General features: G+C 39.2%; 1 protein-coding gene across 2 annotated transcripts; it reads right to left on the bottom strand.

Moving 5' to 3' along the window:
• Nucleotides 1-8,276: 8,276 nt before the first annotated feature.
• Nucleotides 8,277-18,316, bottom strand: nufip2 (nuclear FMR1 interacting protein 2). 2 transcript variants are annotated; one of them, XM_079480797.1, is made up of 4 exons: nucleotides 17,958-18,316; nucleotides 14,021-15,676; nucleotides 13,607-13,639; nucleotides 8,277-11,449 (listed from the first exon to the last, which is right to left on the bottom strand). In XM_079480797.1, the coding sequence occupies exons 1-4, from the start codon at nucleotides 18,100-18,102 to the stop codon at nucleotides 11,397-11,399; spliced, it is 1,887 nt and encodes a 628-aa protein (XP_079336923.1). In that variant the 5' UTR covers nucleotides 18,103-18,316; the 3' UTR covers nucleotides 8,277-11,396. The 2 variants fall into 2 exon arrangements, with proteins under 2 accessions (XP_079336923.1, XP_079336924.1); XM_079480798.1 differs by lacking the exon at nucleotides 17,958-18,316 and adding an exon at nucleotides 15,850-17,570 and having other exon boundaries at nucleotides 9,832-11,449.
• Nucleotides 18,317-18,530: the final 214 nt, after the last annotated feature.

The raw sequence follows: 18,530 nt of genomic DNA, 5'->3' as shown, positions 1-18,530 counted from the left end.
CTGAAAGGAAAGCCATGATTCGCTGTCAAATCAGTTTGCAAAGCACAAGGGTAAAAAAACAGTACAATATATTTACGTGGAAGATATTAAATAAAATGTATTGTTCGTTGGTACAGAACATCACAATATTTTTATTTCAAAATACATTTACGTTTATTCGTTTATTTTTGTCGAGTCTTTTAAATAATCAGTTTCAGGACCACAGAAACATGCTCGAGTATTTGCTTGGCAGCAATAACTTGAACCTAATTTGAATTATAATTTCATATGATGTATGACAATTGTTAATATGGTAATAACAATATGGTAGCCTATGATTAAAGTGATCGTTCACCAAAAAATGAAAAAATGTCTGTCACCATTTGGTCCACCCTCTTGTCATTTCAAACCTATATGACTTTCTTCCGCAGAACACAAAAGATGATATTTTGAAGAATGTACGGACACAAACCCAATGCAATTGAATCTGGTCCGGTTAACAACATTCTTTAAATTAATATCAAAGAAAGGCATAAAGGTGAACTATCACTTTAAGATAAATAACAAATGATGTTATTTCACATTCTCTTGTAATATACAATTACATTTTATAGTACTTAGTAGCAGGAAAATAAAGCGCAAGAATACTGAAACACATCAAAATGCTGGCTCTGTTAAAGGGCTGTAGAATCATTTAACTTAAGGTGGAGGACGATTTTATGGAATGGATTCCTACAATAACATCATCCAACCAATTGTCTTTGAAGTGCCTATGGAATGGAGTCCTACACCAAGCACTGCGATCCGGCCAACATCAAAGCAACACAAATTGGTGTTTTGAACCAATTTACACCAGCACATCACACCTCTGAGAACAAGAAAAACGTCCCTGAGAAAAAGGTCCACATGAGGAAGATGTCCATGAGCAGAAGAAAGATTATCGAGCATAACAATGTCTTCGGAGCACAAAAACAATCACACTATAGCACAAAAATAAGTCTTGTTCAAAAAAAGTTGATGAAAATGTGGCTATTGATATATTGTATTACTGTAATTGTAACGGGCAATAATTCAGATGTATATACAACACATACTGAATACAAATGTTAATATGAGTGAATTTGATTCAGCCACACTGAATTACACAGAAGATAAATGATGCTTAGGTGGTGGAATAAGTCTTTTGTTCAAAAAAAAGTTGATGAAAATGTGACTATTGATATATTGTATTACTGTAATTGTAACAGGCAATAATTCAGATGTATATACAACACATACTGAATACAAATGTTAATATGAGTGAATTTGATTCAGCCACACTGAATTACACAGAAGATAAATGATGCTTAGGTGGTGGAAAAGGCCAAGCCACACAGAAATAGCTTAACTTAAACAAAAAGTGTCGTGAGTCCTGAAATATCAGATTGATAGGTGTAAAGGTAAGCGTTAACCCAAAATCTTAACCTAGTTCATTTACTTTTTGTCGTGAACGTGGTGAAGAACCCAAGTGCAGGCAGCGAGGATGAAGGGGTTAAACAATAACTTATATATACAACCAGGATAACACAAACACCCACGATAGGGGTAAAACACTAACCAACTAAATACAAAAACTTAAAACAAATACTTCCCACAAGAGGGGCAAAAACAACCAAGTAGGAATAATAAACAAAGAACTTACCAATACATACAAAATGTCCAGAACATGAACAAGGGAACTCTGTACAAGGCATGGAACACAGCATTCAACCAAAACGAACAAATACAAGCCAATAGACATGAGGGCATTAAATAGGGGGACTAACGGAGGAGATAACAATGGGCAGGTGTGGGGAATGAGACACAGGTGGAAACCAATACTAGAAACGAGAGGGGCGGGGCCAATGACGAAACCGGAGAGGACGCATATTAAGTCCTGATTGACAATAAAATGTCTCTCCATATAAAACACGTGGGTCTGTCACGATTCTGCCCCAGACCAGAAAATCAAAACAAGAGATGGCATGGGAAATTTTTAACCCATATTTGGCATGCCACATAAAATGTGCATTTCAAGACTGCGCATTAACATTTTGATATAACATTTCATTTTATTTGATTTTATAGAAGTGTTTTAACAATTTCTTTAACCTGTTTTGGAAGCACACAAGAATTGACTTACTGGTGTGTTGACTGTTTACTGTAGACCTTGTGAACATGCTGAACGAGTTCAGAAGTTCTAAAATGCGCATACTGTATGAACCCATTTTATGTATGAATAATACAAAAAACAATAAACACCTGAAAAGCAAGAACATTTTTTGCCTTTTATTTGACATGGATCATAAATAGTCCCATGCCTTGGTTCTTAAACCAATCCACTGCAAGTTGCAAAAGCATTTAAATCTGAACGTTTACATTCTACAGCTTTACATTCCACACCTTTGACCTCAAATCTTATGTTTAAGGATAAATGCGTCATATCAGCATGCTTTCACAGCAGGGACCATGTATTGAAGTGTGCAAGTGATGTGTTTATTTGTGATATAACTATAAAACAGCTTTGTTTACACATTGACACAGCTATGGGTCCACCAAAATGCTAAATCTATGATTTGTTTGATTAAATTCACAAATATGTAAATGCTCTAATTTTCTGGAATTCAACCACTATGAACATCTAAGACCGAACCAGACTGACATAAAAAAAAACTTCTAGAGAGAGTGACTGCTGTACGTGTCCAATTAACTATAGCAACTATTTCCAAGAGAATAATGGATCTCCTGTCCAGGTCCAAAATAAACTGGTGTCCTCTTTTAAGAGCAGGCCTAATTATTATGGATGAGTGGGGCGCGTTCCACATTCAGTCTACCTGTACGTGACACAAGAAAGATGGAGCTTACTTTCTCAAATCACATATTTCCAAGAATTTTGAAGCAGAATCAATCGCATGATCTGGATACAGTAGTATCTTGATTTATAATGACAAAAACTTCATGAAAAGTGGATTAACATCTATTCAGATGTGATGAATATGCACTTGTTAACTGAAAAATCTCCATTTTGATCAAACGTCTTAAAACTGCTGAACCAGTTGGCATTAAAGTATCTTGTTAGAGACAAAAACGCTGTATGAGCATGAGAAATATGTCCAAAATCAGAAGAAAAATGTTGAACGAGCATCAAAGAATTAGCTATATTACTGTAGTAGTAAGGAGCTAGTGTAGTGAACCTGTATTTGTTACCAGAAAGATAAAGCTCACTTTCTCATTTCAAAACAATTACAAGAATTCTTAATCAGGGCTGACTGTAAAATCTGAAAATACAATGTCTCTTGTACCTTATTCCATAAGGTCAAACCTTTATCCACAGTGACTTAACATCTCTTCATGTGTAATTATGAATTTGCACATCTCATTCCATCTCAAATGTTTCTTTGCATATTGTTAAGGGCTTGAGAAAGGCAGCATTCAGTTCATATTTATTGTGATTGGTTGAATCAAGGTAAGTTTCACAGACCTCTGTCAGGACCCGGGAGAGACAGGGAGGAAGAACCCACATGCAGGCAGCAGTTGTACAAGAAACAGAGTTATTTAACAAAGCACGCGGGGTTAACAACAGAACAAGGGAATGAGACACGACAGGTCAACATGGAACAGACTGACTTATTAAAAAGACGACACTTGACATTGACATTGACCTTGACCTTGACTAGACTGGACTGGACTGGACTGGACTGGACTGGAGAGCGCATATTGTGTCATGACACACAATAATATGTCTCTCTCCACACAAAACATGTGGCTCTGTCATGACCTGAAATGCTGAGGCAGAATCATGACAGCTCTCAATTTCAAATCAGATTTTATGTCTAAATCTTACAAAAAAGGTCTATCAGATCTTACTTGCCTGAATTCAAATGAATTAAAAGTTATTTTTATTAACCAGTCTTAACCCTAAAATATTCACCGCAATTTAAAAGATGAGTATGAACTGGATAAAACTGGCTGCCTAGATGAAAGTACTGCAAATTCCTAGACTGCATGCTGTTACAACCCTCGAGTTACACATGGATAAGTGATGAATAAGTGGTGTATCTTCTCTTATTAAGCTTTCACAGCATAAAAAAAGATCCTTATAGATTTCTATAGCGCTTATGGACTATACACTGGGAGATCAAGATGAACGTATCATGCAGGATGTTGTGTAAGAATCTCAGCCTATGACAATGACAATTTATTTGTATAGCACAATTTATTTCAGTTTGACCAATGTGTTTTCCAGTCAAACAAGAAACACAAACAAGAAAAACATTAAATATCCCATCAGCCATGCGTTTGAGGAAATAAAAACATCTTTAGCCTAAAATAACATTTAGCTTGCAGGTTATTAATAAAGTCAAGAAGGAGGTAGATAAGAAACAACAGGATAGATGTTGCCATCTGTCAGTATAGGATGCTGTGAAATTCTAAAGGGCCTAAATTTGACTCATTGTGGGGGTCCCAACCAAATATAAATTCATATCTTTATACCCAGATCCCAACCAAACAACAATTTAAATCCCAGTATAGATATCTAAATTTCAATCATTCATTATTACATTACATATTTCTTAAATGAGCATTTAGTAATGTTTATTAAAATAGTAATGTTTGTATTTTATATGTATTTGTATACTGCAGTTCTCCAGTTTACTCTATTTTTAACAGTAATATTTGATGTAGCGTGTAACAGAATATAAATTGTCTATTTATTAACCTAACAAAGTAGTTAACCATTGGCAACGTTGCATGCTTTAATATGTATCATGTTTACTTTTATTGAGGTTTAAATAAACCATTTTGGTGCATTTGCATTTCAGTCCCTTGAAGTGGTATGCAACGCTCACACACATTTGTGTATATTGGTTTTAATGAGATGATTCGAAAGAATATAACCCATTCTGGACACTCAGTATGCATAACGTATCTGTTTGATGTTGCGGATGCCAAGAAAATGTATTTTGTAAGTATGCTTGAGTTTGTGCATTTGTAAAAACAATGCAACTAACAAGACCAAGAAAGGTAAAGCATTTTTATCGTACTCTGTCAATACTCTCCATAACAGAGACATCTTGGATGAGATATACAAGAACAAAAGAGCATCAGAGGATGTTATCAATACATGGGACATCATTTGCTACACCATACATTAGAGCACGATCAATAATTCAATAACGTTTTTATCATTCGTTTAGTTGGACAGCCATCTCAGACACAGATTGCAAAAAAGAAACATGGAAACCTTACAATAAGGTTATGATACGCATACTTACTGTATATATAATACATTACTCTTGCAGCATTTATATTATTGTTTTAACAAATAATAATAAACATTTATATAAAACATATAACATAAAATATTTAAAATGTAAAATCTTGTTCATAAAACTAAACCTATTAAAGGGATAGTTCACCCCAAAATGAACATTTTGTCATGAATTACTCACTCTCTAGTTGTTGCAAATCTTTGGATGAATGCTTTTAACTAAACAGTTCTTGGACCCCATTGACTACCATATTATTACAAATTACAATGCCAGTCAATAGTGCCCCAGAACTGTTTGCTGTCCTACATTCTTCAAAATATCTTATTTTATGCTCAACCAAACAAAAAAGAAGTATAACATAATTGTCCTACTATGGCAGTCAATGGTGGCCAAGAACTGTTTGGTTACAAGCATTCTTCCGAATATCTTTCTCTCATCAGAACAAAGACATTTATCAAAGGTGTTTTACAGAAATTGTATTTTCGGGTGAATTATCCCAATAATGTTAACATAAAATGCATGTTAAGTTACTGTATCTCTTCTGTTCTGAATGTACGCAGATGACCCAGGCGTGTGCATATGCACAAAGAATCGCTGTCCTAATTAGGCCCTGCATTGACAGTGAGTACTGCCTGGGGTACTGCGGAGGGGACGCTACACATATATAATGCTGAACAACTCCAGGCAGACCACAGTATGTAAGTAGAGCAGAAAACAGATGGTTTGGCGCATGAGGACATCAAAGCGGAAAACAATGTATTGGATGCAACATTGAAATACTGTATGTTGAATGCGCCCCTGTTGAAAAAAACTGCTAAAACCAGCTGCTGGTGGTCTACCGGACTGGTTTTAAATTGCCTGGTTAAGGTAAGGTGTCATTATGTAACAGAGGTGATGGTCTCGTGCCATTTGTACCAAGCTACATGCAAATAAACCGTAAGTCATATAAACATAGCAACATTCGCACATGAATGAAAGAAATACAGTAAACTGGGAAAAAGGACTACGGGAGGGATACAGTGGGAATATGTAGTATGTAAATTATTCATGTTCGGATCTAATGAATCCAATACTCTGGGTGCAAGTTTTAATTGCAAAATCAGGTTGTGTAATGAAAAATGTCGCTGTTCGTGCAGCTTGTCACAGAGAGCCTTCAGGCTTAATGTGTGCTTGTCTCACAGCTGTTGGTTCCATAGCGGTGCTGTGTACATAGTACATAGGCTGTGAGTGTTATACTCTTGAGAGACTAGGGCATTGTTGATATGTAGCCCGTGTCAGAGAGAAGGACAACCGTATCTGCTCGGGTTTAGTCACAGAGGCGCAGAATAGATCCTACAAAGAGACTTGGTGACACTGGACTCATGCTCCGAGAGTCAGCTCTATTTAAAGCGCACAGAATCTCTGCTGTCTATTTTTACACTTCTGTCTTGGGCACATTTCTGATGGGGGGGAGGGAATTGAAATCACTGCCGTTTGAGACAATTCTGTCACTTTGGAGAAAATCACACTTTGCTTTAAATAGACGTGCCAATCACAGTCCAAATATGGAAAGCGGATGCGATGGAAGTAGGTTCGTGTGAAATTCAGAAGTGTTATTAAAACGCAAGACACAGACAAAAGTGCTGCTCTACTTTTGTAGTCTGCAGATTATCATGGAAGATGTTTGGGAATCGTGAGGACCCCCTGGGGGGCTTCGTCCATTTGGCATTCATGTGGATTTTCCCTTTAGGCATATCATATAGTTTTTTTTCTCCAATATGAAATAGATATGCAAGCAAATCATAAGCAATGGAGGGTAAGAACACTAGTAAACATATTTCAAAAATATGTTTGACAATATTTTTAATGAATCAGTTGATTCAACTCCAAAATCTCAGTATTGTGGACCTGATTCTGATTTGTCACCATATGTTTGATTCTGAAATTGACTTTCAAACGTATAAAGCATATAAAAAATAAACCAATAATTAAACGAACATTTTTAGGATTACCATAGTTTAATTCATTTAAATAGCATTATTTTACTGTTGAGCTTTTGTTTGTGGTTTTGATAGACAACAGCGACACCCAGTGTTACATTTCTGAACCTGAGTCAAGGTGGGTATGTGACTCATACTAAACCAACATGTACATACAGCAATGACATGTTTATAAAGCTTCTTTCTAGAGATGATAAAACAATTAGATGTGTGTAAACTACATGATAAAAAACTACCTGATACAAATTTAACTGAACCTCCAGCATTCCCTATTTGAGTCACACTCACACGTCTCAGTTTTCTGAGATGCCTGAAGGGGAGCGGGGGCTTTCCCTGGGAAAACACAAGTTCTGCCTGTCTGTCCTGTATATAATTCAATAACTATGAAGACAATTTAATAGATACAAAAAAGAAATATAAACTGGGAGATGCTGATGTAAATTCAGAGAGCAGACTTGCACATGGTTTACAGGGATAGTTAATCTAAAATAGAACATTCTGTCATCTTTTACTCACTCTCTTGACATTCTAGACCTGTATGACTGACTTTCTTTCTTCTAGAAAACCCAAAATAATATATTTTTAAGGATGTTGGTAACCAAACAACAGCGGGACCCATTGATTTGTGGATTTTGTGTCCGTACAATAGTGAATGAGTACCGTCACTGTTTGGTATATCTTCCACTCTGCATCCATTCTGTTGTTATTTTAAACCTGTTTAATTTCCTTTCTTCTGTAAAACACAAACGATATTTTGAACAATGATGGCAAACAAAAACCATTGGTCCCCATTGACTTCTATTGTATGAACATAAAACCAATGCAAATCAATGGGAGGCAACATTTTCTGTTAGCAAAATATCTTCTTTTGTGTTCTGCAGAAGAAAGTCATACAGGTCTAAAATGACAAAAGGTGATATAATTACAGAATTTTCGTTATGTGGGTTAAGTAATTTAAGTTACGCAATTTATGCAATCTAAAACCAACACGTTTTCTTAAAAATGACGAAGAAAGCCACATCTTTTTCAGATTTTTATTAGCAGTGACAAAGATTTTTGAGACATAAATGTCACTCCCTCTTTGTGTCCACTGTAGGCAATTCAGAGAGAGCAACATAAAAATGAAATATTAATTAAAACTTTTAACAGTCAAAACATGGCACAACTGAAGATCGGTGGGGAGGGAATTAAGGAAAAGCAAGCGTTTCATGTTCTGATGTGATTCCATTTAATATATCGCTTAACACAGGCACCCTGAACTTAAACAGTTCGCAATATTAACTTGCATATAATCGAGCGTATGGATGAGGACGAATCATGCTTGCACACGAAAACACACATATATGCATCCACTCGCAAACCCAGTTGAGTTGTAAGGACAGGACAAGAACACTCATTCATACATCAAGAGAACACATGAATATGCCATTTTCTTGGTACAGATTTTGCAATCAAACCCATCAAGTACATCTGTACCTCTCTCCCACCTGTACATGCTTTCATTGCTTTAAACACTAGATAAGGGCAGCTAAAGAACATCTTTTGTGTAAATAATTTATATTGCAATGATAGCATTTGCGGGGTAATAAGTGCTTATTTGAATTGAGTAAATTAAGCTAATGTGCAACCCCCCAAACTATAAACTTGGCTCTGTTCTCTGCATAGAACCTCTGTATGTGCAGCTACCCCTGGAGTTTAGTTTCATGATGTAGTTCATTCTGTTGACAGGGTTTACAATGAAAATCATGACTACGACAAGGTGAAAACAGGGATACCGGGACAACACGTGTTCACGGAGGTATTTCATGATTAACTTGATAACAGATGGTTGTAAATTATGCCTACATCCGTAACTCCTTAAGCAAATCCCTTGGATATCGAAAGAAAAGAAAAACAAATCTAGGAATGCTCTACGTGAGCCGTTTAAAGACAATTATTAACTACAATAAAAGCTCAAGTAAAGCCATAAAGTGATGAGCGTCTAAAAAAAGCCAAGAAATAAGCAGGATTTCTCTACATTGCACAAAGCTGATTTTAAGTGGAATCCAACCGGAATTAGAGAAGAACAAAACAACCTTAGGTCTGTTAACTTGAGTTTTAGCACAGTTTCATCATCAGGCCGACGCTTTAAACCAACATACAGTAAAGACATCGGACACCTCAAGAAGAGAAACTCAATTAAGAACTACAGCAACACGTTCCAGGTTCTGTCCACAATGGAAACCTGCACACGCTGCTTTTTGAAACGCGAACCGAAACATAAAAACAGACATAGATACGTAGTGTGGTTAACTTTGTCCATGTGTACTTGCATCTTTTCACCTGGCAGTGTCTTGTGGTCATGTACAGAAACCATTTTGATGCCTGTGAAGACGTAAGCTTGGCTCTCAAAACTTAAATCTGTTCCCTTAAAGGTTAACATTTTAAAAACAGCTGGTACAAACATGGGACGTTCTTTTCATTTTTGGCAATAACACTGTTGATGAATTTTTGTTAGATAGAATAACACTGCCCTAAATCTACCTGAGCGTCTTTTTCATTTTCTTTCTTTTACCTTTTTTTTTTTTTTCTTTATTATCTTTCGAGATTGTGGACCGACAGTCCTTAGGTAGAAGTTAAAGTTAGTAGCCTATGATAGATTACTAGAATTTCAAACATGTACTGATATGTCAACATTTAAGGAAATACAATTCAAAAACATAATACTTAAAGTGCTACTGATTTTATGTATAAATCAATGAATTTGTGAAATGATACAACAGAGGATAGACTTCAGAATGCATTTTCTGACATGAGAAAGAAGACGTATACAGGCACAAATCCTGTCAACAGCGGTTCTATCGATGAGGCTCGTGTGCTTAAGCAAATATATAATCGATAAGCTAAAAAAACAAAAACATACGCCAAAGTCCATTAAGTGTGACTAGTTTGACTCGCGGGGCTCAATAAAAAGCAAACCAGAGAGGCGGGGCTAGTAAAATATAAAGTCTGAATCTAGCAAGCGTTCTCTGGTATGCTCCGAAATGACACACCTCCACAACATAACTGGAGTTAGTATTGTCTATTTGGGCAAAAACAAAACCCCAAGTAGACAAGCAGTTCTAGAGAACTAATCGAAAGGAAGATCATAACCATGTTTTAAAACACTTCTAAAATACCTGCGACGTACTGTACCTATCAGTGCCGGAGTTAAAGCAACTGTGTAAAGAGTGGCACATCTAGCGATTAGTCTTCAGGGTCCTACCTGTTATTTAAAAAAACATAAAAACGCTCCAAATGAAATGTTACAGCCCTGCCCTCAGTTTACGCGCTCCTACAATGAGCAAGAAACGTGAATGTCTGTCAGAAACGTGAACGGACGACAGACTTCTGAATGATAGCACTTTGAATTCTTTCAAGAGGACGCACAGAGCGGCATACTGCACATGCACACTACAGTTTTCCAACCAAAGTGTAGCTCGAAAACCTGCTCAATGAAAAGAAAAATTAGACACGTCACTAACAAGACTCGGTCTAGTCCAGAAATTAAATTAAGACAATTATTAATCCCAGAGGCGACGCGCCCCCTCAGACATGGATGTAGCTGGATTCCCCTGAATCTCAAAAAAAAAAGCCATGTTCATCTGGCCACAGTATGTTATTTCACTAGAGAGCAACACTCAAGATCGAGGAATTCAATGTGTATGCACACAAAACCACTTTGAGTCTACATCGTTTGATTTTAAGAGTGTGAACGAGGAGGTGTGGTAACATATCTTCTTCCCCAGGAGGCTGGAGATGAAGACAGCTCTCTTAGGTCCATGAGTACTTAAAGGAGAAGCTTTTGTCCAAAGTTTGAGTCATGTTTGACATGTGGGTTTTACGTCCCCATAGTCATCCAAATTGTCTTCAGCAACATATGCGCATTAGAGTTCAGTTCAACAGCTCATTGTCTTCCATTCTAATATACTAAAATCATCTAACCCGTTTTCTTAAGCGTACTCTTTTGTTTCCTCTCGCCTTGACTGCTTACTGGTTACAAGGTCCTTTCTAAACCATGTTAAGATTGGATTAGTTCCGATTCAGGATGTTCGGAGGCAGCAGTCTTGTTCCTCAAGCACATCTTTTGCAGCAGAGTTCAGCTGAGATTTAGTGTCCAGATGCAGCTTCATTGAGCAGGTCCATCCCATGACTCGCTGTAGAGGACTACTCGATTTGGATCTGCAGGAAAATGTGAACATAGGCGGGATTAAAAAGGACAGTTTACTTACTTCTAGGGATGCTCCGATCCGATATTTGTATCGGGTATCGGCGTCGATACGTAATAAAATTCTAGATCGGGTATCGGTGCAATTTGTCACCGATACCCGATCTGACATAAAATTTGTGCTAGACGATGTAAAAGTTCATGGAGACACCGGCGCTTAAACTCTCTCGTGGGCGGCTGTGCTTTGCGCAACGTGTGACATCATACGCTAGCAACGTGTGACATCATACGCTAGCAACGTGCTCTGTACGTAGTGCAAGTGAACATATAGCAGCGAACAGCATGGAGCGAGCCAAAATATCTGTCATTTGGAGTTATTTTACAACAGCTACGCCAATAAGTTCCACCGCTTTCATTGTTATGGATGGGCAACCGCTGTCCGTCGTTGCGAATAATGGCTTCAGACTCCTTATAAACCACCTGGAGCCGCAGTACGACACGCCGAAGCGTAAATATTTAACTCTACCTTGAACTGTACCGAAAAGTCTGCAAACACATATCCGAAAAAATTAAAGATGTCAATGCGGTGAGTTTTACAACAGATATCTGGAGCTGCGACGTGTCCACCGTGTCGCTTTTAACTTTAACCGTACACTGGTTGGATGAGAATTTTGTGCCACAAAATGCCACGTTTAATGCAACAAACATGTGCAGTTTTACTAAGCTAGGGAAGCTAGTGTTTTATTCATCTGTTTCTGTGTTGGATGTTAAATTTTATTTTCACTAAACTTTAGTTAAGTGGACTTTGCTTTAGTGACTAAAGCATTAAAAAGATCTGATTCATGTTATTTTGAATATCTAAAGCAGTAAAGCTATTACTTTTTTGCTCAATTTCAGCAGCTTTTTTGGGAATTGATTTTTTAATTATTTTTGCACTTTCTTAAAAATTATTAAGAGATTTTGTTTCCATTTATTTATACCCGTTTATCAAGCTAGTGAAGCTGTTGTTATATTCAGCTGCTTAATTTGCACTTTAATTTTGAATGTCTTTTGTCCAAAGATAGTGAACACTTTTGTTTTATTTTTCATTTGTTTTGCACCGGTGCTGGTTTAATAAACTATTTACGAAATTTGTGAATCATTAGTTTGTTATTTTGTTTTACGGGGTCAGGAAATTTATGTTAAGTCGAGCCTGATGTCTTGCACAGCAATGCACATAGTTTATTAAGTAATTGTGCACTTTAAAATTTTTACCTTAGTATCGGATCGGTACTCGGTATCGGCCAATACTGAATCTCAGGTATCGGAATCGGTATCGGAAGCAAAAAAGGTGGATCGGAGCATCCCTACTTACTTCTATACAAATTCCACAACTATGCACAAAGTGAGATGGGGGATTGGGGGCTTACCAGATGAGACACTGGGTTGCAATACCCAAAAGCTGAAACATGAAAGGGATAATTCACCCGAACACATTTTTTCCCCCAAAATTCTTCATCAACCTGTATGACTTTTTTCTTCTGCAGAACACAAATGATATTTTGAAGAACGTTGGTATTCAAACGCGACCAACCCCTCCAGTGGACACAAAACCACTTAGACATTTCACATCTTTTTTGGGTTGCACAGAAGAAAGAGTCATATGTAGGTTTTAAATTACATGTGTGAATAAATAATAAGTGTGAATAAATGCTGACAACATTTTGTTTTTGAAGGGAACTACCGCTTCACTCTAATGCTAGCCTGCAAAGGCTGTTATGACATATCGCTTATTGCTCCCTGAACTCTTTGGATAAAAGCGTCTGCTAAATGATTAAATGTAAATGTTTATAAACAGTGTGTTGAACTGATTTTAAGACATGTTAGAGGAATAGTTCACATCCAAAATGAGTTCAGACTTCATTTACTCACTCAGTTGTCATTTTCTTTCTTCTGCAAAACGATATTTTTTGAAAAAAGATATTTTGAAAAAATTTGGTAATTGTTGGTCCCCATTCACTTCTGTTGTAAGGACATAAAACCAATGCAAGTCAATGGGGACCAACATTTTTCTGAATTTCTTCTTTTGTGTTTTGCATAAGAGAGAAAGCCACACAAATAATGACAGATTTTTATTTTAAAGGTGAACTATTCCTTTAACTTTTTAAGGCTAGCAGGAAAAAGTAGCTTACCTTGTTTTTGCAAATTCAAAATATATTCCATTCCTGCAAAAAGAGGTAGATGAAAGTTAGTGCAAAAATACCCAAGTATAACATCAAATTGTCAGGATCCGTCTGTCTCTGTTGTTTCAATTTAACTTGAAAACACTACATCTCAAAAAGCTATTTCAATTTTTAAAAAACAAACAACAAAGCTACAAAATCCTGCTATGTCATAGATTTATATGACAACAAAGACATTACATTTATATAAATGCATGCAGTGTCTTATAATATATTTTTAGTGCACAAAACTAGCAATCTCCATCATTCTAATTATAGCAGGTTGATTACAGCTGTAATCTAAACCAATCAACATTCCCTATATATATCTTGTACATCTAAAACATGTAATAAAATGGGTTCTATTCAGAAAGTCTGGTTTACCTTTAGTGTGATAAATTACAGCAGCTTTTAGATCAAACGACCCACAACTAGACCTCCTGTCAAAGCCCTTAGTAAGACCCTGGTCCATGGCCAAAGCCACCTTAGGTGCAGCCGGTGAGGTGGGAGGCAGCTCGGCACAAACATCCTTAGAGGAAGAACAAAACACTATTGCACCATGAACCCCCGTCTCATCTTTCTGGGCTTCCAGGTCGAGGACAGAGGTCTCGAGTACGGACCTGCTCACCACAGCGGCACCTCTGCTCAGATTCTGAGCGTTAGTCCGTTTTTCTGGCTGGTGAGCCTTGGGAAAGGGCGGTTGATCCAGTCTCTGAGAGGTACCGGAGGTCTGAGCGGCCTCGGTAGCTGGACAGTCTCCCTGAAAGCTCACCTCCACCTCCTTTCCGTTAGAGCGATAAGCCACGGTCTCTGGACCAGCACTAGGCTCGTTGATAAAGGACAAGCCCCACTGATTCTGAAAAATGTCCCCCAGAGACTTCTGATTTGTCGGAGCAGCAGGGGGGTCGGCTTGGCGGCCGCTAGGGAGCGAAAGTTGCATATTGGGGTAAACAAACAGACTGGCCTTCCTGGGCTCAGTCAAAGAGGTGGTGGAACTTCCAAGGGGGGTACTAGCACAGCCAGGGGGAGATGCTACATTCTCAGCAGGAACAGCTGGGTACACCAGAGGACCAGTGCTTGCCGTTGGGCAGCCATTTCCTTCCCCTGGCAGGGGACCGTTGGTAAAGCTAGCTGAGGTGATGGTTTTCACCGCAGACATGGGGACCTGTGGCGGTCTCCCAGGCAGCTGGGGAGCAGGAGTGAGAGCCTCCCCACCCGTTTGGGCAGTCTTGTTGAGGTTCTCCTTCACTTTGCTTGCATAACTGATCTTAGGCACAATCTTAGCGCTACTATTATCCACAGGAAAAACAGGTGGAGGCTTGAACAAGGTCCACGAGTCCTCTTTGGTGGACGTGGCCACCTTAACTTTGCTGGACCGTTCTTCAAACTTTTTGCCAGTGGCTTTGCTGTCCGAGTTCTTGCGTTGAAGTTCGGCCGCTGGCGGAGGAGGTGGGGTGGCGGACGTGTGTGGTTCCTTGGCTTTTATGTAGCAACCTTCTTGCTTTGAACCGGCTCTGCCACTCTCCACCCGAGAGGCTCTGTCGGCTGACTCTGGTGCCGCAGACCCATGGTCTTGTTTGCTGCCCTGCTGCATGGCTTTTCCCTGGGTAGAAGGAGTCACATTGTCCCCAGCTTTGCCATTCCTTTGGGCCCGACGCTTTTTGGGAGTCGTGTATCCACTCTCTGAGCCACTTCCATCGTTGTCAGCTCCAGGTTTGCAAGGGTAACCGTTGGTAAGTGGTACAGAGTTGAGCGACACCACACCGTTCAGCGAAGCCAAAACCTCTTTTTTCCCCTCGATTGTTTTTAGCTCTGAGGACTTATCATTTTTGTAGTCCATGCTGTTTCTGCTAGCGTTTCTACCTTTTCTGTCCCCTGTCGAGTCGCTGAGGAAGACCCGTCGAGTGGGCTTCGGTTTCACGTTAATTTCTAGCAGGTGTCTGTCGCCATTGCCGTTTGCAGGGTGCGGGGAGCTGTCTGGGTTAAAGGGTCTGGGAGTCACCTCTCCCTCCTTCAGAGCTCCATTTATTTTGCCATTTTCTGTGCATGGAAGAGAAAAAAAGTGATAAATGTTAAATACTGAATCAAGTGATCTGGTGGACCTACTTTTTTGACCAATGTCCGAATCAAATCTCAAGTTCTAGGATGGCAACAGTCAAGTCTAGTCAATGTTTGTACATGATCATGGAGTATTCAGACTTAAGAATGCTTACCGGAACCAAGCCAGGGTCATGTAGATGACTGGCTCACTCCTGGAAGTTACACTGAGAAACCATGTGGGATATATATTTAAAAAACTCAAGTGATGTCTGCTATTTGATAGCCATAACCTTCCTGCATCTGAACCGACTTTGTCAATAGCCGTAATTTGTTAATATTGTCAATAGTCGTAATCTGAAATAAGGATTATGTATTATCACTTAAATGAAATAGTTTAAGATTATATATAGAACCAGTATTTTTGCCATTTTGTTATTCTTTGTCACTTAAGGAAGTATTTATAGCAGCTCAATAAAAATCCCCATGGGAAATAAAACTGGCATAACATTCCGCCAGTCATAATAGTTATCTTGGCACATTATGCGAAAAGATTAAGAAAGCAAAGGATTGTGAAAATGCAATACTCGAATTAACTGGCAAAAAATAATACTGGGCTAAACTATGAGGCGTGAAACCTATCCTATGCAAGTGTGCTCTCATCGACCGACTGGAGTCTGACATCGCCCTATTTTTAACCGGAGGTATGACGTGTCAAAATGGAGCACTCAGTTGCATTTGGGTAGTTCCCCAGCATTGGCGGAACCCGTTTAAAAATCGCTGAAATGCATCAAAAGTTGAATGAATCGGTATACGGTTGAACGCCCTTTAGCATTTCGTGCGTTGCATTTAGCTTTCGTTTGTGTGGAAATGTGAACTAGACCTAGCCAAACTCCGTACCAACAACAAGTCAGCCCTTTAACATCCACGCTTCATAAAATACTCGATTAACCCGATTATCAAGTGTATTGTCTATTTAAAACCAAGCGTACGTGTTTATTCGGTCAACAAACCGGCCAAGTCATCAGCTAGCTAGCATGCTAAGCGGTTAGCCTGCACGATTGGCCGCAGGCAGACGTGATTGTTTATACATTACAACTATTTTAACGTGGCGACGCAAACGCATATTTCAAGACAGAACTGTATGTGCATCGAAAGTGAACAGTTTTACGTTCGCAACCGTGTCTTATTTCGGGGGCGATTGTACACGCTAGCTGCCAGAACTCGGCACTTAATGGCCTCGTACCAAAAGTTTACCCAGACTCGGGGTGCTTTACACCATGACTCAAAGGTATGGGTTCAAATGCACATCACACTTTTAATGATGACACTAACGTATAATTAAAATCTAACAGGAGTTTGACGAGTGGCCAGAAGCGCAATGACCGTCGTGCACAGAAGTATTAAAAGGCACGGGCGACTACCCCCCCAAAACAAGATGTGGCCAACAACATACTATTATTCAACCAAACATAACTATTTTGTCAATCGCTTTACATAGGAAAACTCTATAGCTGCAAAACTAGCACCTGCGTTCCCATTTGTACACTTATGGAATTTTCCAAAGCTTTCCATTTAGACCACTTCAGTGTGCCGATAGTGAAACGGCGGTAATCGCGAGCCCAGTCCCTGCCAGGCCCACTCACATGACTGTCAGATAGTGACACGAGAGCATTAGGCCCCGTTTCGAGCTAAACTGGCACACAGACACCCCTCAGAGTGACAACACTATTAACGTTAGCGTCATGGACAACAAAGCTAACACGGCCGACTGTTTAAGCCCCGCTACGCTTCAAAGTTATTCTGTTTGTGAGACAAAACGGACCGCGGTGAAGTTTGTGAGCGCTGGCCGTCCATCATGGCGGACAGGAAATAACAGAACAAGCTTAAGCTACGAGCAGGAACATTCCACAGTAGCCGGTTCATGTTGCTGTGGCAGCTACCGGGCAGAGCTAACAGGCTATTCTAGACCCCCGCCGAACACAATCCTACTCTTAAAAGGGCATCGAACTAAACGTTGCGTTTGCCGAAGATGTAAAAGTCAGGAATATATGTGATCGGCAAACTAGTGTGATGAGAGTTCGGTGCACAAGGTCAATGTCCCTACACGCTAGCTAGCTTCGAGGCTAATGCTTAAACTAACTATATAAAACACTAGGCTCGCTCGAACACGTTCGGTATTTGATGTGACTCGAGCCGCTTTCGCGTTCATAAACATGCGGCGACGAGTATTTGCGGCTTGAATGAGCTTAGAGGAGAACGGTAAGATATGCTGGTTACCAACCTGTTTTCTTCGTCTGCGTTTTCTCGTTCTTGAGCTGACAGTGGTTCTGATCATTGTTTACCGATATGTTCGATCGATCCGGTGCGTTTTCTGCTCCATGACTTGTATATACTCCTGTTGCCCCTTCACAGGGACGTTCCTCCATTTAACAGTAACGCAAGTGACAGTATGTGCTCAACCGGTGCTCGGTGGACGAGGGGAGTTGTTACATTTGCCCTGCCCAATCACCGCCTGCGTTTGGGGGTGCCAGCGAGAGGCGGGCGGTGTTTCGTGCGTCGCGACACAAGGCTTGGATCCTTCCCAGTCAAGGCCACAGGAAGCAGTCACGCAAACTCACGATATCCCCACCATAGTGTCGTTTGTTGTGACGGTAGACACGCTCTCATCTGTGTTTTTACATTTTTAGCCTTTAAATGCATATGAAAAGCATGTTTACTTTTTGGGATGTGCAGAGGCACCCCTACTTGTTCCAGACCGAATATTCAAAGCTTGTCCACTCGTAATTTCCACCCAATAAATAATGTATATTGTGTTTTTCTTTACTTTTAATGTCATGTTGATTTCCCTTCGGAA

This window comes from Barbatula barbatula (assembly GCF_947034865.1).
Source record: "Barbatula barbatula genome assembly, chromosome: 19".
NCBI classification, from domain to species: domain Eukaryota; kingdom Metazoa; phylum Chordata; class Actinopteri; order Cypriniformes; family Nemacheilidae; genus Barbatula; species Barbatula barbatula.
Note: the sequence above shows the minus strand (reverse complement) of the source record. Positions and strands in the feature narration are given on the sequence as shown.

Excerpts from the sequence above, each read along its gene's own strand:
- nufip2 (XM_079480797.1), bottom strand. The coding sequence starts at position 18,102 with ATGGAGGAACGTCCCTGTGAAGGGGCAACAGGAGTATATACAAGTCAT. Across the intron at positions 15,677-17,957 it reads AACGCAGACGAAGAAAACAG|AAAATGGCAAAATAAATGGA; the intron begins GTTGGTAACCAG and ends TTCCATGCACAG. Across the intron at positions 11,450-13,606 it reads TTTGAATTTGCAAAAACAAG|ATCCAAATCGAGTAGTCCTC; the intron begins GTAAGCTACTTT and ends ATTTTCCTGCAG.